This window comes from Nycticebus coucang, chromosome 11 (assembly GCF_027406575.1).
Source record: "Nycticebus coucang isolate mNycCou1 chromosome 11, mNycCou1.pri, whole genome shotgun sequence".
Lineage (NCBI taxonomy): Eukaryota > Metazoa > Chordata > Mammalia > Primates > Lorisidae > Nycticebus > Nycticebus coucang.
Genome location: NC_069790.1, coordinates 106,314,944 through 106,340,687, shown reverse-complemented (window position 1 = coordinate 106,340,687; position 25,744 = coordinate 106,314,944). Strand labels below are relative to the sequence as shown.

The window sequence follows — 25,744 nt, the reverse complement described above, 5'->3', positions numbered from 1 at the left end:
AATAGTATTTACTCCCCAGGGCAGGATTAATGGAGGTGATAGGAGCAGGGCCCTTGGTGTAGGCAGTGCCTGGCAAATGACTGGGACTTAGTCAATTTTTTGTAGTAGAAGTTGTATTCCTGTAAGTTCTGGCTTGCTTGGGCGCCTGAGTCAGCTCTGAGACCTGAAGTGCCATTAACACAAAATGACTACAATCTTAGTATGCATGAGGGCTGAAGTAGTTAAAAATCAATCATGGTTACTCCTAGGAATGTTTTTTTGGAAAGTTCACATCTTCAAACTAGGATTTTGCAATTCTGTGGAATGTGGCTGAGTAGATTGTACTGTTTGCTCTCTGGAGCTCTCACTGTGTAATGTTTTATACATTTAAAAGTTGGCATATGGCGCGTTGAGTCCATGAAATGAACGAGCTTGAAATTATGAAATTCATTTTCCTGAACTTAAAATGAAAGAAAACAGAGACAGCTTCTTCTGTTTTTATTTATTTACTTATTTTTATTGTTTGGGATTCATTGTGGATACAAAGAATTAGGTTACACTGATTGCATTTGTTAGGTAAAGTTCTTCTTATAATTGTGTCCCACCTCCAAGTGGTGTGCCATACACCATGACCCCTCCACCTCCTTCCTTCCCCCCTCTCCCTGCCCCCTCATTCTCCTATCCCCCACCTTGCATTAAGTCATCTACTGCCTTCATTTTTTTTTTGAGACAGAGTTTCACTATGTTGCCTCCATAGAGTGCTGTGGTGTCACAGCTCACAGCAACCTCAAACTCTTGGGCTTAAGCAATTCTCTTGCCTCCGCCTCCCATGTAGCTGGGACTACAGGCACCCGCCACAGTGCCGGGTTATTTTTTGTTGTTGTTGTCATTCTTGTTTAGAAGGCCCTGGCTGGGTTTGAACCCGCCAGCTCTGGTACATGTGGCTGGAGCCCTAACTACTGAGCTACGGGTGCCCATCTACTGCCTTCAAATTAGAATTGACTATATTGGATTCTCACTTGTCTATTCTTGTGATGCTTTACTAAGAATGTGTGACAGCTTCTTTTGGGCTAGCCCTATGGCTATGCTCTTTATGCATTCAGGAACTATGTCAAATGGTGAAGATGAAATAGGATTGGAAATTTTTGTGCAGTTTACAATAAAGAGATGAGGTTAAGAATGTGTAATTTATAGCAAAACATGTCTTACCTTGCCTCTAAAATATAATTAAATAAAGATGGGGTTACCGAGAGCAAAATTTCCAGTTCCTGGATGGAGGTGACAGTTATCTATAGTCTGAAAGACCCGATGACAGCACCTGTTTTATATTGATGGTAGATAATGTTTGAATTCTAACAATAACTAGATTTGAAGTTCAAGAAAGTTAGAGAATTCTAAAGTTGGAGGGAAGCTTAAAGGTCATTTGGCCCAACCTCCTATTATTGCATATAGAAGCATGTTGTCTGGACTAATGCAGTGCTCACTGCTTGTTACAGTGGGAATATGTATGCTTGTTAGAAAACTATTAAATTGGCTGATATGGTGGCTCACACCTGTAATCCTAGCACCCTGGGAGGCCCAGGTGGGTGGAGCACTTGAGCTCAGGAGTTCCAAGACCAGCCTGTGCAATACCAAAATTCCACCTCTACTAAAAATAGCTGGGCGTTGTGGTGGGTGCATATAGTACTGGCTACTGGGGAGACGAGGCAATAGGATCGCTTGAGCTCAAGAGTCTGAGGTTGCTATGAGCTATGACACCACAGCAGTCTACCAAGGGTAAAAAAAAAAAGAAAGCAAGAAAAAGAAAACTATTAAATATTAGTTGAAACTTCTTTATAACTTATACTCACCAATCTTAGCTTTGTTTTCTGGAGCTCCCTAGAATAAATCTTGTATAGGACAATTTTTCCTATCTTTTCCATGCTGAGCACTCTTTTTTTCTGCCTCCCTCAACTGTTTGCCCCTATGGCATGATTTCCAGACCCCTCACATCCTGGGCCCCTTTCTTTAGGGGGACATTGTAATGTTTTAGTCCCTTAACTACAATTGATACCCAAATTTGCTCTCTCACTATACCAAATGGTAGGCACATCCTGTGATTGTGATATGATAATACTTTGAACTCAGGGTGCAATGACACTGGTTTTTAAATAAGCCACATTGCTTTGTCACTGCATATAAAACATGTAGACATTTTTTCTCACTCCTACCCCACCATGCCTCTAATGGGGCAGGAGAAAGGTCTACATGCTTTATTATGTGCATTTTTTACTATGAAGGAATAAACACATAACATAATGTGGACTGTATTTTCTTGTTAAATGAGCAATTTGTAAAATGATTAGACCTTCCTATTTAAGATATTGTTCATAGACGGCGAATTTCACTCACATTGGCATTTTGCCCGCCTGTGATGGGTTCCTGTACCTGTTCTCGTTATCACAAAGATGTTCATAGCATTTTTATTGCAAAATATGAGATGGTAATATGTACTGGTTAGACTCTGAGGGTGAGTCTGGGGGCAAAATTTAAAAAAAGAAAAAGGGGGAAAGAACTGCAGAACCACAGTTGCCACGCTCTGCTGGGTTCTCTAATTGCAGTAGTGGGGAGGGCGCATCAAGAGTGGCCTCAGCCAGGCAGCTGCAAGACTCAGGCAGCCCTCAGTTCATACTCCATCCTTCCCCCAGCGTGAAGTCCCTCTCCTCTCACACCCACTCCGTGAGCCGTGGGACTGCAAGTTGGAATTACCTTATGATAGAGATAACCTTTAATTGGCTGTAATGTAAAGAAAGCCAAGTGTCCACAAACTTCTGTACTTGTACTGTTATTAGTATCACATTAATTCCCAGCTATGAAGACTTGAGTGGTGATAACCAATGCCCTGGGGGATGTTCCCGTGGATCTTGGCAGGAGGGAGAAGAGCCAGTCTTTAAGTCTGTAATTTCTGTGTTATGAGGGCATGTTTCCTAGTTGGCTTTGTTGCTTCAGGGAAGAGCAAATTAGATGACTGCTTGGCAAGCTCTGAGGCTTTGTTATCCCTCCTGGATGTCAATTTATATCAATCTTCAGAGTGAGAAGAAGGTCAAATGATATGATAAAGGTTACAGTCTCTCCTGAACTGTAGCAGAGTATGATAGAATATAATTGAGACCATTGACATGTTATGTATTTTTGTTTCTTTTTTTCCTTTTTTTTTTTAGACTGAGTCTTACTCTATTGCCATGGTTAGAGTGCAGTGGTATCATCATAACTCACAGCAAGCTCAAACTCCTGGGCTCTAGTGATCCTTCTGCCTCAGACTTTCTGAATAGCTGGGACTACAGCTCCTACCAGCCACCCTCAGCCAACTTTTTCTATTTTTGGTAGAGACAGAGTCTTGTTCTTGCTCAGGCTGGTCTTGAATTCCTGAGCTCAAGCAATCTTTTAGCATCAGCCTCCCAGAGTGCTAGGATTACAGACATGAGCCACCTTGCCCAGTCCTGTAATGTTATATTATTATATATGAAGCCAGTAGTTAAGATTTTCATGTTTGCCTTTAAAACAAAATAAAACTTTGAATTAACAGGTGTATCATAGTAGACATTTACTTAAGTTATATACATTTATAGCTAGACATAATCTACTTAATAAAGTAGGTTTTGTGGAGAGATTTTAATACCTTATTGTTTTTTGTGGTTGTTTATCCTTAATGACTTAGATACAGTTTAAGGAGAAGATCTTCTCTGCTTTAAACAGGATTTGATAAGTCATGCCTAGGTCTGTCTCTCTGCTTTTATAACCCTATCGTTATAAAAACAGTTCTGATTTAGACCAGACACCTTCCTTGCCATCTTGACTTGTGAGGGAAATGTTGCCTTAGTACTTCTCAGTGTCATATTCTGAGAAGTGTTAGTGTTACAAGTGGCTTTGTAGGTGCTGGCTTTGCCCTCTTAAGGAGAGTCAATAGTTTTCTCTCTCTCCAGATGGGAGATATTGCAGGATGAGGCCCTCAGGTGACCTGTCCTGCTCTTAGTGCTAGAGAATGGAAAGGAGGAAGGCCAGACACTCTCCTACCTCACTCTCCTGCCGAGCCAGCACTCTCTAACCCCCCTGCTCAGCCCAGCCAGAGAGGACCTTACCTGGGAGCCGTTGGGTAGAGAAGCCATGCATGCTGTGACTCTCACTCTCTTCCCTTTACCAGCCCAGTTTTTAGGGCCTGGGAAGACACTGGAAAAGACTTTTCCCAGCCAGCTTCTTGTCCTCTAGGTCATTAAGGGAAAAGACCCAATATCTGGAGCCAAAGATGGGAAGAGCCTCCTCAGTGGGCTGGCCACTGGGGAGTCCGGCTGGTCACAGCACCGGCAGCGGCGCCTGCAGGACCATGGCAAGGAGAGGAAGGAGCTTTTCTCTACCACCACTTCCCAGGTATGGCAGGTCCTGAATGCCCCTGGGGACATCAGTGTAGCTACCCAGGAGCACTGTGGAGGGCCTCTTCCACTTCTCCTGAGTTCTGCTGCTGAGCAGAGCTCTTCTGCCTAATTGGTTTTAATGCACTTTGGTTGTCTGGGTTTGTATTTTGCTGATAGGTACTAGGGGGCTGACCTGCTTCTGATGGACCTGGCTACATATCTAAGGTCTCCTCCCCCTTGCCAGCTGTGTGACCTTGGCAAGGTATTAACTTCTTCTTTTGGTCTCAGTTTCCACAGCTGTAAAATGAAGTAAATAATAGTATCTCACATAGTTTGGGGAGGATTAAAGGAGAGAAAAGCTACAGAACACTCAGCACAGTGCCTGCCACACAGTGGGCACCCACTGTGCAGTATTTATTATCCTTGGCCTGCTGTTGACAAGGCGGGTGTGTCCTGAGTCCTGTTGGCTGTGACAGGGCCTCTCCCTCAGCAGGGCCTGTGGGGACACAGTCTCCGGAAGGGGCTGTTGGAGGAACAGTCCCCCACTCTGCTGGGCGGGCACAGCGCTGCTCTCACCTCATAGCTCAGAGCTCTCCTAGGCTCTGCCTACCGAGAGCCCCTGGAGAGTTGTGGCCTAGATACCCTGCAATGTGCTCCAGTGTGGGGGACCCCCAGCTGACTTGTCCCCTGCTTTCTTATGACAGTGTGCAGAGAAGAAGCTGGAAGCCAGTGGCACAGAGGCAGAACCCTGTCCAGAGCTCCACATGGAGCCCGTGGAACCACTGACTCGGGTTCCTGCAGCAGGCACTGAGGGGGGAGGAGTCCGCCCAGAGCAGCCCTTCATCGTGCTAGGGCAGGAGGAGTATGGGGAGCACCACTCTTCCATCATGTACTGCAGGTGGGTGTGGGCGGGGCCAGGAGGAATATGGGAGTAGCACTCCTCCATCATACACAGCAGGTGGGTGTGGGCTAGGGCAGGAGGAGTATGGGGAGCATCACCCTTCCATCATGCACTGCAGGTGGGTGTGGGCTGGGGCAGGAGTATAGGGAGCACCACCCCTCCATCATACACAGCAGGTGGGTGTGGGCTAGGGCAGGAGGAGTATGGGGAGCACCACCCCTCCATCATACACTGCAGGTGGGTGTGGGCTGGGGCAGGAGTATAGGGAGCATCACCCCTCCATCATGTACTGCAGGTGGGTGTGGGCTGGGGCAGGAGTATAGGGAACATCACCCCTCCATCATGCACAGCAGGTGGGTGTGGGCTGGGGCAGGAGGAGTATGGGGAGCAACACTTCTCCATCATGCACTGCAGGTGGGTGTGGGCTGGGGCAGTAGTATAGGGAGCACCACCCCTCCATCATGCACAGCAGATGGGTGTGGGCTGGGGCAGGAGGAGTATGGGGAGCAACACTTCTCCATCATGCACAGCAGGTGGGTGTGGGCTGGGGCAGGAGGAGTATGGGGAGCACCACTCCATCAACCACTGCAGGGAGGTGTGGGTGGGGCCAGCCTCCAGCCAGGGAAGACTCTGAGCAGCCTGGCTGTTCAGGCAGTGCATGTGAAGCTGTGGCCCAGCAGAGATGGGTGAGGATAGTGGTGCGGATGGCAGGATGGGCCCTGGAGGGCCACGGTCACCCCCGAAAGAATCATAGGGATCTTGCTCTGAGCTGTCATTAGACTGGTCAGCCTCTCTACCCTTTCTGATTGTGTTCTTCTGAGTTTTAGGACCAAGTTACCTTTTATTTCAACCACCAAAACTCACTGAATTTTATTTTGCTTTATATTGGTACTTTTAGGTAAATATTTACCTTTTTTTTTTTTTTAAAGAGACAGAGTCTCATTTTGTCACCCTCGATAGAGTGCGACGGCATCACAGCTCAGAGCAACCTCCAGCTCTTTCTCTTCCCTCAGCCTCCCGAGTAGCTGGGACAACAGGCACCCACCACAGTGCCTGGCTATTTTTTGTTGTTGTTGCTGCAGTTTGGCTGGGACCAGGTTCGAACCCACCACCCTCGGTTTATGAGGCTGGCGCCCTACTCACTGAGCCACAGGTGCCACCCAATATTTACCATTTGTAAGTTTTTACTTAAACATGGTAAAAGCATGACCTTTTAAGAACAAACCCTCACAGAGAGTAATTTTCAGAAGATAGGTGGGTTTCTTGTTTGACAGCTTTGACAGACTTTTGGGGGCCCTCAGTCATTCTGGATGTGACTGGAGAGGCTCTGAATCCCCCGCCTGCTAGTGCCCTGAGGTCAGCTCCCCGTGAATCTTGCCCCCGGTTCTCTGCCTGGTGTTGACTAGGATGGGCACTTGAGAAATATTTCTTAGATGAATGAACGATTATTTCCAGAAATAGTCTATACCTATCCTTTGAGAGTAGGCCTCTCGGGATTATTTTCAATACAGTGGGGGGCAGGAGGTCAGAGGTGCCATCATCTTGGCACTAGCTGAGGAGGATGGAACTAAGCCAGGATGTTAATAAAGCTCCCATCTCTTCTGTTGCAGGGTGGATTGCTCTGGGAGGCGGGTCGCCAGCTTAGATGTAGATGGGGTCATCAAAGTGTGGTCCTTCAACCCCATCATGCAGACCAAAGCTTCTTCCATTTCCAAGTCACCACTGCTCTCTTTAGAATGGGCCACCAAGCGGGACAGACTGGTGAGTAACATTGGCCTGTCAGTGTGCTTTGCCATCCAAATTGAAGAATTACTCAGGGATTCAGGGACCACACATCTAGGACTGGCCCAACAGCCTTCTATTTTGGGATGGCAGTGAGGCTACTCGTTGACAAGATTTGAAATGAGCCACAGGGGATTCTTGGAGAACATGGCTTTTGCCTATATCTGGTCTGGCCTGGGGCCCACCTGGCTGCTGGCCCCCATGTCTGTGTTTCCACCCATGGTTTCAGCTTTCTCCCTGCCCACCAGGAGCTCTACTCGGCCAGGCCCTGCAGGAAGTGGCTTATACTGGTGAGGGGAGGGTGTCCTTTTCTGTGGTGCCCATGGGTCTCATGGGCCCCAGGAAGAGTACAGTGTTCTTTTTCCCTCTGGACTCTAATATTTGAGACAGGATTTATAGGAAAGGAAGGAAAACTTTTATTGTTTTTTTCTTTTGCTCCATTTTTTTGAGAATCATACCTATAGTCCAAGGGGTGACCCTGTTTTTTGGCAGCTGGAGGAATTATCCTCAGGTCTAAGATCTCAGGGCTTTTCCTGTATGGGTGTCAGTTTGCCACTTGAATGCTGAGGTCTCAAACTCCCTAACCCTCATAGTAGATGCTCTCAGACCTGAGTTGCTTCTGGCTCTTTCTTTTCTTTTTTTTTTTGCGGTTTTTGGCCGGGGCTGGGTTTGAATCCGCCACCTCTGGCATATGGGGCCGGCACTCTGCTCCTTAGAGCCATAGACGCTGCCCACTTCTGGCTCTTTCTTCTGGTGGTATTTGTTATCTTTCAGGCTTTTCACCAAATAAATCACAAGTCCTTAAAGGCAAGAATAACATCTTTTGTTTTTCATCTGGAGGCCTTTCATCTTACAGGCCCAGAGCCAAAGGTGTCCCCTGAAGAGGCAAATGGTGGGCCCCAGGCTCCAGGACCAGCTGGGCCAGTACCCAGGGTGTGGCGGTGGATAGATCGGGAGTGAGAAGGAAGAGTTAGAACAGCTAGGGTTTAAAACTGAAAAAAGGGATGATCAGGGGGTCTCATGTAACCAACCAGAACTTTCCCAGGAGTATCCCAAGTGATGCATTTCTCCCATTCCACAGATGCATTCTGTTCAAGGTCAGCTCTGATGTCTTTATTTAATTTTTAAGTGGGGTCTATTATAGACAGATTTCCCTTGAGCCACCTCACCCCTATAGCCTGCCTTATCCTCGCCCCTCTGAGGATGCCCCTAACCAGGCTGACTACGCACTGTCCTTTTCTCCTCCTGCCCCTTGTCGTTCCAGCTCTTGCTGGGCAGTGGTGTGGGGACGGTTCGTCTCTATGACACAGAAGCCAAGAAGAATCTCTGTGAAATCAGCATCAACGATGATATGCCCAGGTGAGCCAGAGGCTCCCACAAGGCCTCAGGCTGCTGAGTGTGCCCTGTAGGGCCTGGTGCCCCATGTCCTATAACGGGATCTGGCCTCAGAGCCAAAGTGCACCCTCCCTCTGGGGCCAGGAGGAGCGTCTGACCCCGGCCCTTGTGTGTTGCAGAATCTTGTCCCTCGCGTGCAGCCCCAGCGGGGCCTCTTTTGTCTGCTCGGCTGCAGCCCCAAGCCTCACTTCCCAGGTGGACTCCTCAGCACCTGACCTCGGCAGCAAGGGCATGAACCAGGTTCCTGGCAGGCTGCTGCTGTGGGACACGAAAACCATGAAGCAGCAGGTACGGGCCTGCCCCCGGTCTCCCTGTGACAGGCGCTCTGTCTCTGCTCACCTGTGTCTCTGAGGAATTTCTTCCCCTCTTTTTGCTTTGGTTTCCTCCGATTTTTTAAAAAGTTTAACTGTTGAAAATAGTAGATTGCAGTTGGGCAGATTGTTAGCAACTCACGTCATTCAGAATTCTGCCACTAACTTAGGAGTCACTCCTTGACCCTACCAGAGGGCTCTTGTTCATTTTTTGGGAGAGGACTGTGCCACCTGATGCCCTGTTAACTTACAATTGTGTGAGAATTACGGTAGCAACCAGCAGTGGTGAGGACACACGCATATTCAGAAGTGACAGCTGACCAGACAGCCTGTCTACCCTGCTCAGAGCCAAGACGTGTTGCCCCCAGAATAGTTATAGATGCTTGCACCTGCCACCCTAAACCCCAGAGAGATTTAATAATGTTAAACTCACCTGTTTAGAAGACAGAGATGTCGCTCATTAAAATGATTAGATTCATTGCTCACAAGTGGTGTGGCTGGCTCTGTTGAACACATTATTTCCTGATGCTGCTGGACACACGGAGGGTCCCTGCTTTCAAATGGGCCATGTTCCAGATGTTCAGCTTGTTTCTTCCCATGCCTGCCTGTAGAAATGACCTGTGTTCCCACTGGGAAGGCTCTCAGACCATCAGGGCCACACCTGAATTCTTAGTCTCCACCCCCTGCCACATCTGTCTCTCCTTTTGCAGTTTTCCTCACCTGGGAAAGGCATTCCACTTAGAAACTGGGGATCTTCTGGGCCCATCCTCCCTCTGCTCACACGATCAGTCCATGAGCAAACACTGTCAGAGCATTTTAGTCTGAACACGGCCTGCATTTCCAGAAACATGCTCTAGGCTGGTCTCTGGTGGCCCTCCTATGGCCCTGTCCTCTGTCATCTCCACCAGTTCAGTTCAGTCTCTCTTAGTTCCTGGCTTCTTGCTATTCTGTGCCAAAGCTTTTATTACAATTTATGATTTTGTTCACTTGTGATCCCAAATTTTTAATTAAATATTGAATACATCCAAAAGAATATTAAAATCATGGGCATATGATATATTGAGAAGAAAAGCAGTTAAATGGACACCCATGTACCCACCACAGTTAAAGTGGAACATTACCAATGCTTTTTAGCCCTGTGTGCCCCTCCGCAATCGCCATCTCCCTCCCCCTACAGAGAGAATTTGTCTGAATTGTGGCTTACTGTTGCCTTACATTTTAACAATTAGGTTTTGCTTCTAACTTGTTTTCTAACTTCATAGCAATGGAACTATAGTATATGTATTTTCCTATTGCCTTCTAGATTGCACACTGATTCTCCTTACTCTATGACTTGGTTAGATCCTTTTGCTGTCTTGCTGAAACTGATAAGTTACCTCTCGTGTAACCGGCATTCTTTTGTCAATTGTCATTTTTCTCTCTGGCAGCTTTTAAGATCTTGCTAGCTTGATGTCTGGATGTGGATTTTCTCATCTTTAAGTTTTAAAATTTGTTTTTTTTAAAGTCCCAATTGGGATTTGTTTGGTTTTCTGAATCAGAGGATTTGTGTCTTTGTTCAAGTCTAGAAAATTCTGAGTCAAACTAACTCTTGCCTTCTGGAACTCCCAATTACATATGTGCTAGAACTTTTCTCTTTTTTTGTTTCACTTTGATGTGTTCTTGATGATAATTTCTTCAGAGTTATGAGTTTGCTAATTCTCTCTGCCACTACATCTAATTGTCTACTGACCCTATCTATTATCAATAGAATATTAATTTCAGTTATTTCTCATTTTTAGAGGCTCAACTTCATTTTTCAAATCTGCTTTATCATGTTTACAGCCTCCCATTTTTAACCATATTTTTTTTGTTTTAGAGAGTAGGTCTCACGCTGTTGCTCAGGCTGGAATATAGGGCTGTGATCATAGCTCACTATAGCCTTGAACTCCTGGGCTCCAGCAATCCTTCTGCCTCAGCCTCCAGAGTCACTGAAACTATAGGCATGAGCCACCACACCTAGCTCTTATCTATATTTTCAATTCCTTCTTTTATTTTGATGAACATACTGGATGTTCTCATTGGACATTCTGTCTTTTTCTAATAGCTCAAGTTTTGTGCCTCTCACTCTGCTCTCTGCTGTTTCTGTGGGTGTGTGCTCCATTTGCCTGATTTTCGGTCTTATAAATTTTGATTGTGGATTCAAAAGACCTTTATACTTGAGAATATTTTTAGGCTCAGGCTGGAGGTGCATTTCTCTGGAGAACATCTGCATTTACTTTTGCCAGGTGCTTGCAGGCACTGCCAATTCCACCAAGTTTACAATAAATTCTCTGCCTACAGAGGGATTGTTAATCTGGGTCATAAACTCATGTCAGGGCCAGTTTGTGGTCATGAATGTGCAGAGGCAAGTTTTCTTATTATTCCATTCTATGAACTAGGCTTATTTCTTGTTCATTTCCACATTGAAGGGATAGCTCTTTGGAGCTCTAGTTTTATGTGATGGTTTCTCATCACCTGACCTTGGCCAGGTCTTACATCATTGTCTCCAGGCTCCTGATCTCTGTGTAGCTATCACAGTAGGAACTTGGGTCATCTGGATTTGATAGTAAAAACTAGTTGCAGAGGTCACTAGTCTTCTGGACTCTTGGTTTCTTTCATTTTTGGTGTCAGATGATCCTTTATTTATTTGCTAGCTCAGTATTCTGTGTGTATTTTAAATAACACTCTATCTTGTGTTTTTAGTTTCAGGAGCATTATTTAGGGTTCCTGGGGTTCCATATTATTTGAAATGATACTCTTCATTAATTATCTGATTGATTAATAGACCTTAAGCTCTGTGAGGTTGCTTTGTCTGCTGCTGTGTTCCAAATGTTTCTGTGGGGCCTATAAGGCTTGATGGGAAGGGAAGGGAGCAGCCATGTGACCTTGGCATAGGCTGCCATAAAAGGCAGTTAATGAAGTGTTATTCTTTGCTGGCAGTAGGCTTTTGAATAGGAATTAGCTTGGAATGTACTCTGGGTAACCTGTAAGGTGCTAAAATACAGGTTACTCACTTTATAACTGAGTAAGCAGGATTATTGTCAGAATAGGAACCAGAATGTATACAGGCACAAAAACCTTGGCCTGGAAAGAGTTCAGAAGGTCACAAGCATAGCACTTTGGCAAAGGCTCAGGTCCAGGTCTATTAGCCTGGGGCATCCATATGTGAGTCTGTGTTGGAGTAAGCAGCATGCCTGGGCTGGTGAAGGTCTGCTAATGGTTTTGTTTTGTTTTGTTTTAATAGCTCCAGTTTTCCCTGGATCCAGAACCGATTGCTATCAACTGTACAGCCTTTAATCACAATGGGAACCTACTGGTCACAGGGGCAGCTGATGGTGTCATCAGGTTGTTTGGTATGGAAGTATGCTCATGGCAATCCTTGTCCCCTCCTCAGATGTCCCAGGGAAGACAGTTGAATTTTTTCGCTAGCTGAATCAGAGGCTACTGCAAAACCCCGATTTCAGATGTACATACTTAACTTCGGTCAGAGTTTTCAAAACATCCACAGTAATCAACTTGCATGTGGTTGGTGTCAGCAGACGTAGGCAGGGGTAGAGCATTCAGTCCTTCATCTCGAACTGTTCCCTCAGAGTCCTAAACACCTATGTGGCACCCCAGAGGGAACAGGAGAGGGATGTTGTCCTCTCCACCTGCTGCCGGCCCCTCAGTTTCCTCACAGAAGCATCACAACAGTGCTCCTTAACCAGGGGCATGCATCCGAATCATCTGGTGTGCTGTTTACAAGTCCCCAAGCAGGCCCTGTCCCCAGGAGATGCCCCCAGGTCTGGACTGTGTTTTGAAGGGATCCCCACGGTATTCTGGGAAAGTTCTAGAGGGCAGGTCCTTGAGTGCCCCCTAGACATAAAGCTCATCCAATGAGCTCTAGATCCACCCCCCACCAGGGGGGACTCTTGAACCTTGGTTTTGACCTGGCAAAGGAAGCTGCTTCTGAAGCTCAGAGGCAGTCTAACTTCTTGGGCAAGGACAGCTCTGTGACACCTGTCAGGTCCAGCAGGCCCTAGGCCTATAGAACAGCTGTCATCCCCAAGCAGGGGGCACAGGGGGCCCTGGCCAAAATCAGAGCCTCAGGGTCTTGTTGCTTCAGACATGCAGCAGCACGAGTGCGCGATGAGCTGGCGGGCCCACTGTGGGGAGGTGTACTCCGTGGAGTTCAGCTACGACGAGAACACTGTGTACAGCGTTGGCGAGGACGGGAAGGTAGGTGCCCATGGGGTCCAGGTGAGAGGCTGGGATCACATGCTGGGCTGACTTAGGTCTGCCCATACTGTTTACTAGCTGTGTGATTTTTGGCTTTTTCTGCCTTTATTCTGTAAAATAGGGATAAAATAGTAATTCATCTCACAGGATCCTTTGTGCAGTTTGCATGAGTTCAGTGGGAGTCGGCTATCCTTATGAAAGGGAGTGCCAAAGAAGTTAATTCATCTCACCATAGGTGGACTTGTGGGGTATAATTTGGGGCCAAGATATACTTTGGTGAGCTTGGTAATGGGTGGTCTTGAGAGCACTCACAGGTGGGTAGTTTGCTGAGGTCTGTGGATAGTGCCCCAGAAGTGTGCAGGCCTGAGCAGAGTCCAGAGATGTAAGAAGGATGCCAGAAAAAAAGCAAAATAATTAATAAAAGCAAATGGCCCCTCATAGATTCCCTCTGTGGAGGTACCTTAGGGAGTGGGCACAATGCCTGCCTTGGAAAGGCAGCCAGGCAGTGGGCAAGGTTGGGAGAAAGACTGGCTTTCCACGCATGTCTTCCTGTACCTTTTAGATTTGATACTATCTGCCTTTTTATCCATTCAAAACAGGAACTACAAAATAAGTTCTTCATTTGAAAAGCGTGGGAAGGGATTATTACTTTAAAGCTTCCCTTCCTGTTCATGTGGGTAGGACTCCCAGGGAAGAGGTGGTCACTGCTGAGCAGCCTGCCCCTGAGGTATACTGAGGGGTTATACACACCACAGTAAATGCAGCCAGGTTTGTCACTGTGTCACTCTGTGTTTAATTGTTTGGACTGCTGAGACACTAGAAATGGATTTGGAATCTGTCCTTTGTACCTTGTTCCTAAGACAGAAAAATCTAGTTGTGTTTTAACTCTGATGATAATGATGATGACGGCTCTTGAAGCACTCCCCCTGCTTGAGAGACCAAAAGTCCATGCACAGCCAGTTTCTGTCCTCTTTTCTCTCCTGGGGTCAGGCCAGAGAGAAAGAGAAGTGTTGGACTTTGATGTGAGGTTCCTGGCTGTTTTTCTAGATTTTCTTCCTTAAAAAATGCTTACATCTTGTTGGCATCAGATGAGACTTGGGGGTGGATACCTCACCTGAAATCCCTTTTCTGCTTCTGGTAGTTGAAAGGGCTTTGCAAAGGTGTCAGAACTGTGGCTGGGGGGCTAGGGGGGCAGGTCCCTCTGGCCAGCCTCTGCCCAGGGCCGGTCCTCACTGCTCCCATCGGTTGCCACTGGCTGGGCTCTGCTAAGAGAGCGCTCTGGCTGTGCTCTGTGACTGCAGTTCATCCAGTGGAACATCCACAGGAGTGGCCTGAAGGTGTCTGAGTATGGGCTCCCCTCCGATGCCACGGGCCCCTTCGTGCTGTCCGGATACAGCGGCTACAAGCAGGTTCAAGTCCCCCGGGGCCGACTCTTCGCTTTTGACTCAGAGGGCAATTACATGCTGACCTGTTCTGCCACAGGGGGTGTCATCTACAAGGTAACTGGGCAGGGGTGTCATGGTGGACAGAGGCATCCATTTTGGAGGTCTTGGGTGTAGCCAGGCTGAGTGTGACCTTCTTTCCCATGCTGTGTGGCAGTGGAGATGACTTTGACACATACTGGCCTTACCAGGAGCCTTCCTTTTGTAAGCTGGGCCTAGGCTGCTGCTCAGCTCAGGTGGAGAAGGTGGGACTGGGGCTGAGCATGAGGTGTCCATCCCCTCTGCTCAAGATCCTGCCCTTTTCCTGCCTCTGTTCTTTGAGAATAAGGCCTATTATAGAAAATGTTAAGGAATGAGAAGGGTTGGAAGGTGTTGGAATGGGGGAAATGTGCCCCCAGACAAGTATGAGCCGGCTGGACTTTTTAATCTGGTACAGATTTGTTATTTTATTGCTGTCTGTCCCACGGGTCAAGTACCTTCCAGTCCATGTTTGAGACAGAATTTGAGGGTGTGATTTGTCAAACCATAGCTGAGTGTTCACACTGTTTTAAGTTCCTCAGCTTACACATTGGTTTAAGTTTTAAGTTAGAGCTTCTGTTCTATGTCCTTTTTTATGTATAATTACATGAAATTATGTCTTCTATTTTACTTCTCTTTTACTAGTGTTATCAAATAGACTAATGATGAGGATTTATGTTGTAGCCTAAGCTCCTATGTCTGTACCAAGTTAATCTATTCTCAGCCTTAGTGGTAATTTTTATTGGCCTGATGGTGGTGTTTGGTGTAGGTGTAGAGTCATACAAGGTGCAGTGTCCTCGGTCTCTTGTTGCTATAGCTCTTGAGTCAGTCAACAGCACGAGTTGTGGAAAAATTGTGCCAGATGTTGGAAGGTAAAGGAGACATAAAGTGTGGTCTCTGCTCTCTTGGGCACACACTCAAAGAGACAGCACCAGCAGTGGGAACGGTGCAGTGTGGAGTGCTTCTGAGAGGAGGAAGGTCTTAGTGGGGAAGAGCTTCCCGGGGTCCTCAGGGAAAACCCCAGGGAGACTGTGGGACCAGGAGGAGGAGGAGTTAGGTAGATGAGAGAAAGGCAGGCCTTGGGACCCCACTTGGGGAGAAGCAAGTGAGAGCCCATGTGATGGGGAAGGGGGTGCTGAGGTGGGAAATGAGGAGCCTTGTAGACTGGGGCCTGAAGTGTGTAGTGAGCGCTCACTGACAGAAAGTCCCCTCTTTTGTTAGGACGCTGATTCTAGTGGCTCTTGACCCACCCTTTCTCATAGCTGCTTATCTCCCAGGGGAGATACAGTAGAAAACTTTCACTTTACAAGCTGACTATTTTATTGTTTTGTTGCATTTCAGGCCGGCTGTTCAGTAACTTGCTCTCTATGGATATATGTGGGTGCGTGGGTGTATTTTATTTTTAATCATGTGACCTTTGGCATTTGCATTGATCAGTTTATATGATTTGCAGTCAGACTAGCTTTATAACCAATTAGTGGATGGAAAGATTTTCCTTTGTAGAAGTCTTAAACTAGTTTCAGATGCCATTCCGACAGTGTATGAATAATTTGTGATTTTTCTGAGTGTTTTCTGCCTCTTCCTCATGGATGTTATTATATAGGGTGGTATTGGTAGTAATTCAGTTTGCTCCTATTTTCCCCTTCCCTTTTTAGCGTCTGATTCTGGATTGCTGCTGGGATGGGGGAAAGCAGTGCACACGCTGCTCCGGAGCCTCCCCAAGCCGACACTGCTCTGTGCGGCGGGCTGGCTGAGACCATGCTCTCCTGCAGCCTGCATTCCCCACCTGGCAGTGAACCTTAAACGAATAAGCAGGTACACGAGCAGGTGCCAGGGAGTGAGGAGTGATACCGTGGGAGGGCAGCCGAGTGGGGCATGCAGCAGGTAATAGCCCACGGCAAGTTTAAGGTGGCAGAGAAAATTCCATCTTTCAAGGAGCTTCTTAGGTACTTGTTTTCCACTTCAGTTGGACTCATGTAGTTGAGAGAGGGAAGGCATTTCCTGGCTCAAGAACTTGAACTGACTTTCTAGAAAGGTGGGCACCTGTGCCTGGCCTCGAGGAGGTTGGGGTGGCAGCCCCCAGGCTGGAGGCAGTTTGGCCACCAGTGGAGGTGGTGCATGTGTTCGTGAGTGGTGTCTGCTGACACCTCTTCCTCTGTCCTGTCCTCTTGTAGCTGGGTGGTGATGAAAGGGTTCTGGAGAGCTGCTTGAGCCTGGGTGGCCACCGGGCCCCTGTGGTCACTGTGGACTGGAGTACCGCCATGGACTGTGGGACCTGCCTCACCGCCTCCATGGATGGCAAGATCAAGCTGACCACCCTCCTGGCCCATAAACTGTGAAGGGCCTGTCCTGAGGGACACCCACGGAGCAGTGTTATCCTGGGTGTAGGGGAGATACAAGGTGGGAAATGGGGCACTCCTCTGCAGCTCCCGCCAGCACAGTGAGTCTTCAGGGAGAGACTGTCCAGGGAGTTAAAGCGTTGTCCAACTATGATGACTGGACGGGGAGCCACACGGAGCAAGTGGCTCATGCTGGAGACCAACATCATGGACTGTGCCAGACATACGCTGCAGACTGCGGGACGAAAGCTCCAGAAGAAGGAGAGATACTGTGATGGCTGCTGTGTTGGCCCAGGAGAAATTGACAGTATTTTGTATGTTTCTCATTTTTTTTTTTTTTAAAAGAGAATGTACTTGTGGGCCCTTGTTGTCTTTCTAGGATGTGTGTGTCGCTTTGCCCTGGCTACGGTCAGCCCCTGCCTTCCATCTGCCCACCCCAGTGCTGTGCCCTTCACCGGGGCTGCACTTTCCCAGCTGGGCCTGTTGCTTTGCCATCGAGGTCGGGTGCTACCCACGGCTCATCTGTTCTGCTGAGTAGCTCAAGTTTGGTGGGTCCTATTTCTCTCTGCTCAAGTCCAGGCCAGAGAGTGTTCTTTCTCTTCCTTAAAAGTTGGCAGCTTTTGTTACAGAAGCTTCTCAGGATGAGGGCAGGGCCAAGGCCTCTGCTCTGGGTACCCTCTCAATTGGGTGACTTCTGTTTCCCACACAAGGTGAGAATCTACTATCTGACATGCTTGGGACCAGAAGTATTTCAGATTGTGGATTTCTTCTCGAATTTTAGAATACTTGTAAGTACATTATGAGATATCTTGGGGAAGGGACCCAAATTTTAACATGAAATTCATCTAAATCTCATATACACCTTATACACATAGCCAGAAGGCAGTTTTACACAATATTTAAGTTTTGGTTGCAACTCATCACATGAGGTCAGTTGTGGTATTTTATACTTCTGGTGACATGTTGGCACTCAAGAAGTTTTGAATTTCAGAGCATTTTAGATTTCAGAGGTTTTGGATTAGGGATGCCCAAGGGCACCTCTTTCATTCAGTGGTTCCTCTCATTCCTCCAGCTTAACCTCCAAGGTGTCGCCAGTTGCCAGCATCCTGTACCTTTGCTGGTGGGTGTAGGGGAGGTCAAGTGAAGCAGCCAGGTTGATGGCAGGGATGTGGGATTCAGGCCAGTCCATCTGTGGCAGAGCTGATCCTGACCAGCTATGCCCACCCCCCTGCCTGAGGCCTGCCCTTTGCAACTGACTGGGGTGGGGCCTTGAAGAGGTAGGTGCTCCCGCAAGGTGAAGTGGAGCTGGAAGACCACTCCTGGGAGTCATCACGATGGGATGATGGGCCTGGGCCTTGTGCTTCGATACTTGGCAGGGGCAACCTTGTCCCCACACAGTTTAGAGCCTTCTAGCCCAGTTCTGGGGTGCAGAATGGTGAATACTCATAGTTACCTACTTTGCGAAAGGCACAAAGAAATTGGTGTTAAAGGCTTGGCTCCATTCTGCTGGGATTTGAGGGAAAAGCAAGAAGGAATTTTTGTGGCTTGATTATAAAAAACATCAGAGACTCTGAGGTAAATAGTTATCCCTTTTTCCTCATTTCCACTTTGGTATGCCTTCCCTCAAATGAAGAAACCAAGACTTCTCTGGGTGTTACTACTTCTACCCTCTACATTGAAACAGCAGTGATTCTGCAGGACATTTAGGAGATGTTCATGGGTTTCCTTTGAAAATTCATTTAACTTTTCCTCTCTTCATCTTGAAGTTTGTCTTCCTATCCATTCTCTCCTCTTGTAATGTCTCTAAAGCTTGCCAAAATGGATTTAAGATCATGGGGACACAAAGAAGACTTGAAACCCAAGTGTCCTTCCCTGTGCCCACGTCTTGCCCCCTGTTGGATGAGCTCTTATCCCAAAGAAAGTATGTCAGGACTTAAACTTCTCTCTCTCCTTCAAAATACCTGCTCAGCATCCTCTGTTATCTGGGGGTAAGGATGGCACAGAAGAAAACCATCAGATCATACTGAGTTGCACCTGGCCGGGTGTTGACCCTAAGCTCTGGCCCGGCTGCACTGGGAACCTCACAGGTGCACTTTCCCATTTCCTGCCCTCAGGTACCTGGCTGCATTTGCCCACTTCTGTTCCAGGGCCTCAGGCGAAAATCCAGCCTCTTAGCTGGGCATTCAGATGCATCAGGAGTTCGCTGTGGCATCTTCTTAAAGGACTTACACATTGTGGAAGGACTAAGTCCAGCTCACTGACATATGCATGACCTCACATATTCAGTACAGTTTTATCTGCCAGTTTGAAGACCAAAAACCTCTCAAATGCTTCAGGTATTGACTCAAATCTATGCAAGCCACATATTTGTAGTTCTGGTTCCTCACCTCTGCTGGGGAGGGAGTTCTCTTCCTTCAGACAAAGCTTTTAAGGCAGACAGACTTGTTTCCTGCTCTTGCCTCATTTTTAGCTGGCCATGGAAAGAGGTTTTTAAGGGCAGATGCACAAGGGCTGGTACTATTGGAAAAAAAGTTATTCAATGATAATTATTAAAGCACAGTAAGGAAAACTTTTTTTCAGGATTATCTCAAGTACAGGAAGGGCTACAATAAGGTCTTGCAGTGGCGGAGAGAAATTGGGCTCAACTTCAAATACAGCATGGGCCACTGGGACTTTATAGCCAAGGAGCAGGGTGCAGGCAGGTGGATAGACAATTACTCAGAGGAAAGAGCAGGGATGAGTGGATTCTGGCTCAACGAACCTAACAGAGTTTTGCTGAGACAGGCCAAGGTGGTCAGACCAGATAAGGCAAAGAGGGTGATCACATATCAAGAAGGGGGATGGGGCATGGGGTGTGGTTCTTCTCAACATTGGATTTTACATGGAAGTGCACACATGGGCCTAGCAGAAGATTCAGAAGCCAGACCAAAGTTTTGGCCAGGTGAAGAATCTTCGTCAGTTCTAATAGCAAGTATTTTCTCTTCCTTTATTCACAAAACAAAATGGTGCTCTCTGCCCCAGCTGCAGTTAGACTTGAATTTGCCCTGTCTCACAGCTCTGTGAGAGGGGGGGCTCTAGAGGTCAGTGACTGGAAGACCTTCATAGTGGCAGAGGAGAAGCCATCCTGCTCCCCCGGGCTACCCTTCTGAAGGGGCTGGAAGTAGACCAGCTCTACCCTGCAGCTAAACTGACCCTGACGGGGGCAGGTTGGTTTTGTGATCACTGATGATCCATCTCTCCTTAAGCCTTGATTTCTTCACACTTTCCCCATGCAGCTCCCTTCCCCAGGAGAGAGGTGTTGAAGAGCAGATGAAAGAGCTTTGGAGAAGCCAACCAAGCGGGTAGAAGCAAGAGCTCAAAGAGCTCAGGCCCCGAGTATCCAAGCTCTGTGCACCTCTGGTGTGTGGATAGTAATCATTCTGTCATTAGCTGACAAGTCATAAAACACATCACTGGCAGCTGTCTTGATTTCTCATTTTAGGGGCAAACCATGTCAGATCATGCTTTTTACTTCGAAGTCCCCTGGGTGAAGGCCTCAGTCTGGGTGTTTCCTTCACAGCTGCCTTAAGTACGTGTGATTTTTGACTAAAAATGCTAATTCCACCTGACAATTGCAGAGCTCAGCATCCAGGACACCTGGGGCCCCAATCTGAATATTAAATATTAGTGACGCCCACTTTAAGACGACAAATGTAAGCAGAGGCTTTAATTTCTCTTCCTGCACCCAGGGGGGCTCATCTTGCGTCTCTGTCCCCGGGATGCGTCCCCCAGCATGGAGCGTTGAACTTGACTTCTGTGGGAATCCGTGGAGAGCTTTCACAAATACAGATTCCCCTTTCCCATCTCCTAATTTCTGATTCAGAGGCCCTGGAACTGACACTTCGATTTTCCTCGAGCCGGGACGCGCTGCCTGTAGGGGGCGCACCTGGATCTCCGCGCCAGCCCCCAGCCAGGGGCCGGGGCGCGGGGCGGGGCCGGAAGGGGCGGGCGGATCTGGATTCTCCGCGGGGCTGCAGCCAGAGGTTCGCTTCGCGAGAGGCTGGGACGGGACCGTGGAGCTTGAGGTCCGGGTGGGGCGCGGGTTCCCCAACCGTCCCGAATCCGCACCCCCCGGCTGTGGTCTGGAAGCCAGGGAGAGGGCGCCGGGGCCCCAGCGGAGCAGAGCAGACCGAGGAGCGCTGGGGCCTTGGGCAGGGTCGGGAGGAGCTGGTGCTGCCAGTTCCCGGGTCTGAGCAGCGCGGCCCGGCTCGGACGGCGGAGCTCCGCGTGGATGCTTCCTCTGCGTGTTCCTTTCCGCACTTGCTAGCTCTTCCCGCAGGGCAGCCCTGCCGGTCTGTGCGAGCTCAGGGGACTGCCCGGAAAGCGAGCGAGCGGCGGGCTGTGGACTAGGGATGCTGGCAGATCGCGTTCCTGCGGGCCCTCGGTTTCATCGTGAGGAGCTTAGGACGAGATCTTCTAAGGTCTCATGGGTCGACATCCTGTGAGCACTGAGCTCCAGAGAACGTGCTTCTGGAAGAGGTTGCGGCCCATGAGGGACCCCGAAGCCTGGCATGCTGGCACAGGATTTGAGGTCTGTAGGACCTGCCTGTTCATCCTGGAAGAGTGATTTTAAACTTCTGGGACCTTGTGCTAGTTAACTAAGGCTCATTTTCTCGTTTGTAAAATGCACTAGACGTTCACCTGAGGGTTAAGACAAATTTCTGCCAACATAGCAGCACTGTTCGCTGGGTAGGCTCGTTAGATGGCAGGAATGACTATTAGCACCCTCTGAATTCTGACGAAATGAAGGCACCTTGGCCATGGTCTGTCCTCTGGCTGGATAGATTAGGATGATGGCGTGGTAATTTTTTTCTTATACTTGGACAGCCATCTTGAGTGAGCAATAAATTGCCAAGTTATGATTCAGAGAGGACTATCATATTCTTTGCTGACTACCCTTTTCTGGACAAACCTCTGGTGGGTCAGATCTTAGGTGGAGCTTCCTGGGTGATTCTAAAGTGGCAGGTAGAGAGACTTAGCTGGGTTGTCACAACCCCTGCTCTTTGGGTGGGGACTGGGCTTCAGGACTGAAGGGAACAACTGGGATAAGGCAGAGAAAAGTTAACCTAGAGCAGAGGCTGAGGGGCAGGTGAAGAAGGGGGCTGTGGATTCTGCAAATCAGGAGTCCAGTCTGGTTATGCTTTCTGTCTCCTATTGCTAAAGTTTGACCCATCAGAATTATCTTTAGATTAAAGGAGAGGTATTGGCTAATGAAAGCTTATTGTGAATCAGAACGGCCTGGGCTACATAACAAGACCTGTCACTACAAAAACATCTTAAGAAATTAGCAGAGTATGGCGTGAGCGACTTGGGAGGCTGAGGTGGGAAAATGGCTTGAGCCCAGGAGATCCAGGCTGCAGTGAGCTATGTTTGCATCACTGCACTCCAGCCTGGGCAGAGATAGACCTTGTCTCAAAAACCCCAAATGGCCTCAGGGTTTCTTATAACTGAGCCATTATAAAGGAAATGAGAACTTGGAGATAGGGCCGAGGAGGGGGTGGTCACTGAGAAGTATTTTAGGGGTTAGGTAGGCTGAGCACCCTGAGGACACTGGCATTTGGGGTGGTGAGGGAAGGGATTTAGAGAGCTCCATGTCCTTCCCCAGGGGGGAGGTCATCCCTGGCCTGCACTGACCCCCTTGATGAGGAGGCTGTGGGAGGTATTTCTGCTTGCCTCTGGCTGCCGTGTGGGGCTCCTGGCATGGGGACAGGTCCCAGGGCTCTGTCTCCCAAGCTTGTTGCCTGCCTGTTAGTGTCTGAGTCTCCAGCCCTGCTCTCCTTCTGGGTTACCGGTAACTGGCTGGTGACCGGAAGTATTCTAGCTTATTAGAATTCACTGCACTTTGTTCTTCTTTGTAGGACTTAAAGATTGACTCCCACTGTGGACACAGACCTATAATTCCTGTTGTGACAAGAGAATGGGATTTGCTTTTCTCAACTCGAGAAGCAGGTCATTAAGGTTGGATCCTGACTTCTCTTTGTGAGAAGGCACAGAGATGGAAACCTTAAAACCTGAGAATAAAAAGAGGGTCCTTCCGTCATGGATGACAGCTCAGGTGACCAAGAAGAGAGTGGTACCAGTGAAGGCCCCAAAGAGGAGGAGAATGGCAGCAGAGGTGGTGGCAGCAGCAAGGTGCGATACCCTTTGGTCAGAGGGCTCCTGGGGCAAATCAAAAGTGGAACAAGGGGCTCCCAAGCTGGGTGAGGTCTTCTTGTGTGGACAGAACAGCCAGGTACGTGGGCAGTTCAGCTGGACAATCCCTGGAGCTCTTAGGAGGGCAGGAGGCAAAGTGAGTCGTCCCCTCCCAGACAGGCACCCGTTTCTGCCTCTTGGTGTGTGCTCTGCTGTCAGGCCCGCGGTTGTCAGCACACAGATGGTGCGTTCCACACATCAGCCACGCTCTCAGGCCAGATATCCAAAATGCCAGGCTCTTCCTTTGCGTCAAAATTGTAACATCAAGTGAGCAAATCCGTGGCCCAGAGTCAGGTCTTCTGTTCTCCTGTGGGCATGTCTTTAGAGACACAAGGTTGCTGAGAAATCAGCGGCTGGGGGGTAGGTTGGTGGAGGGGTGACAAGCACAGGGCTGTTGGGTCTTCAGTCTACCAGCATCCCTGGGGAAGGACATTGCTGCCGCCTTCCTAGCAGGGCACTGGGCACTCGGCTCCCCTCTCTGACCCTCCTTTTCTGAGGTTTCTTAATTGACCAGGCCTCTGTTTGTGACTGCTGCAGTCCCCCGAATGTGTTAATGCATCCAGGCATGTTTCATTCCAGTCTCAGCCTCTGGTCTGCTTGCTCTCAGAGTCAACTGTCATTTCCTAGTTCCCTTATTATGGCCGAGTTGGCAGAGGGAGGGAAGCCCCCAGTGTTCCCTCCAAGTACCACCATGCTGGTTACTGGGCTGCAAGGATGAGGATGCTCCTCAGCTTGGGGATGGTCGTGTCCTCATCCTGGTGGGAAAGCACCGGGAGAAAAACCTTCCTCTCATCTTGCTCTCATTTTCCTCCTTGTGAGAGCTGAGACCCTCTGTCCCCTGGGTGGCTTCGTGTTTCTGTTCTAGGTCCCCTGCAGTGAAGACTGTGTACTGCCTGAATGAAGCTGAACTAGTCGATGTTGCTCTGGGGATCCTGACTGAGGTAAAGTCAACTGAGTCTCTTCCTAGTCTTAGGACCAGAAGTTCTTCATGGGCAGAAACCAGAGTAGGCCCCTGGTTCAGGCAATAAGAGAGATGCCACTTCCGCAGGCTGTCATGGGGAGCCTCCTCTGTCAGCCTCTCCCCAGCCTGCCGTTGCCCAGCTCTTCTTTCAGCCTCTTCCCCATGTGGTGTGAGCCCTGGGAGATGAACCTATGGCGCTGGACACCTGGGGAGGGTGTGAGTGTGCAAGGAGAGGGGGTGACTCTGTGTCAGTGTCCACGTGGAAGAGACACAAGCATTTACCTGTTTGTGTTCTTGGAAAGGGTCTCAGTTGGGTGAGGTAACCTCTTTTAGCCATTGCACCTCTCCTGAGCTGAAGGCCACTGTGGTTTTCTGGCTTCCTGAAGTCATAACCGCTTTAGCATGGTGTAGCCCTTCACAGTTCCCCAGGCCTTGATACCATGCAGTCCCTCATTCATCCTCACCGTAACTCTGCGCTGTGGTTATTTCAGATACTGTCATCCAGAAGAAATTGAGACTGTGGGACTTTTCCTTAGTTCCACAGCTAATAAGTGAGCAAATGTGGGCCCACACCCAGGTTTTGTGTCTTGGACGCCTTCCGTTCTCCACCCTGCCTTTCTATTTGTTTTCCTTTCCACTGCCTGCTTCTCTCCAAGTGGATCCTGACTCCTTGAGAACTGTGATGAGGTGGTTGGAGTGGGGGTGGGAGGAATGGGGGTGAAGACAGGGAGCTCACATTTGGAAGCAGCACCTGGCCCAGTCACGTGCCGCTTTGCAGTTGCCTCTGGGTACGTCACTGACAGACACGCCAGTGTGTTAGAGAAGTAAAACACGTATGTCATGCTTGTCATCGCTTCTACTCCGCAGAGCCACAGACAGGAGGAAACGCCCTGGAAGCAGCTTTCTCAGGGGGACTCTGATAATCCAGAACTGTCCCCCACCTGCTCCACATCCCCTCACACCAGTTCTGGGAGCAGCAATGAGGAAGAGAACAGTGGGAAAGACCCCCCTTCCCCAGGCCTCAGCCCCTCCCTGGGACCAGGGGTTTCTGACTCTGCCTGCAGCGGAAGCCCGGAGAAGGATGAGGATGAGTTAAAATACGTGAGGGAGATATTTTTCAGCTGAGTAATGAACTGTTCACTGGACTTTATGCTGAGAGCGGGCAGCTAGACTTCCACAGGGGTTGCCGGGGTGGTCTGTGCTCCCCACTTTGTATCACTTTGGGCCTAGCAGATTCACTTCCGGCCAGGAGCCCCAGGATGCCTGGGCCTTGTGGCTGCCCTTTAGTGTGTGAAAGCAAGGTTTCAAATTGCGTTTCCATCGGAAATCTCTGCACCGTGCCGTCTCCCACTCAAGGTCTAGGATCCTAGTCATCTGTTTTACTCAGTAACAAGTTGGAGAGAAAATGAGATCATACAGTGGTCCAGCGTTTTTGGAACCAAAGAGACAATAGCTTTCATAGAATAGCATGGCTGCTAAGTATATTAGAATCCTACAGTTTAGTCAGCACGATCTCCCCTAAGGAGATAGCCTCTTTTAAAAATAGTTTCCATCATGAGGTGATCAAGGAATGAGCTGTCAGCCCTCTAGCCAGCCTGGAAGGCAGACCAGCTGCCCACATCTCTCTGCCCTGTCTGGGAGCTTAAAGGTCACAGCGCACAGATTAGGAAGCCCAAGAGGCCTCCCCATTGCTGTCCACCTGGTGGCATCCAAGCAGGAGTGGGACAGGAACCAGGAGGAGGTGCCGAGGATGAGAAATCA

At 48.7% G+C, this 25,744-nt stretch overlaps 2 protein-coding genes across 7 annotated transcripts in view; both read left to right on the top strand.

Moving 5' to 3' along the window:
- Positions 1–22,822, top strand: part of WDR91 (WD repeat domain 91) — a 30,901-nt gene extending 8,079 nt beyond the window's left edge. The window contains exons 7-15 of one of the 2 annotated variants that reach the window (XM_053609407.1): positions 4,225–4,383; positions 5,072–5,265; positions 6,879–7,029; positions 8,315–8,409; positions 8,565–8,733; positions 12,019–12,127; positions 12,880–12,992; positions 14,294–14,491; positions 22,689–22,822. In XM_053609407.1, the coding sequence (XP_053465382.1) occupies positions 4,225–4,383; positions 5,072–5,265; positions 6,879–7,029; positions 8,315–8,409; positions 8,565–8,733; positions 12,019–12,127; positions 12,880–12,992; positions 14,294–14,491; positions 22,689–22,787 (1,287 nt within the window). In that variant the 3' untranslated portion in view covers positions 22,788–22,822. Of the gene's footprint in view, positions 1–4,224; positions 4,384–5,071; positions 5,266–6,878; positions 7,030–8,314; positions 8,410–8,564; positions 8,734–12,018; positions 12,128–12,879; positions 12,993–14,293; positions 14,492–16,626; positions 17,142–22,688 lie in introns of those variants that run through there. The other variant, XM_053609406.1, reaches the window with a different exon arrangement.
- A 3-nt stretch (positions 22,823–22,825) lies between these two features.
- Positions 22,826–25,744, top strand: part of CYREN (cell cycle regulator of NHEJ) — a 275,649-nt gene continuing 272,730 nt past the window's right edge. For 3 of the 5 annotated variants that reach the window (XR_008383690.1, XR_008383688.1, XR_008383689.1), the window contains exon 1: positions 22,826–23,963. Coding sequence is in view for 2 of the 5 variants with exons in the window: in XM_053609415.1 (XP_053465390.1) it covers positions 22,826–22,962; positions 23,888–23,963; positions 24,851–25,108 (471 nt within the window). In the remaining 3 variants the exon portion in view is untranslated. Of the gene's footprint in view, positions 23,964–24,850; positions 25,610–25,744 lie in introns of those variants that run through there. The other 2 variants (XM_053609415.1, XM_053609416.1) reach the window with 2 other exon arrangements.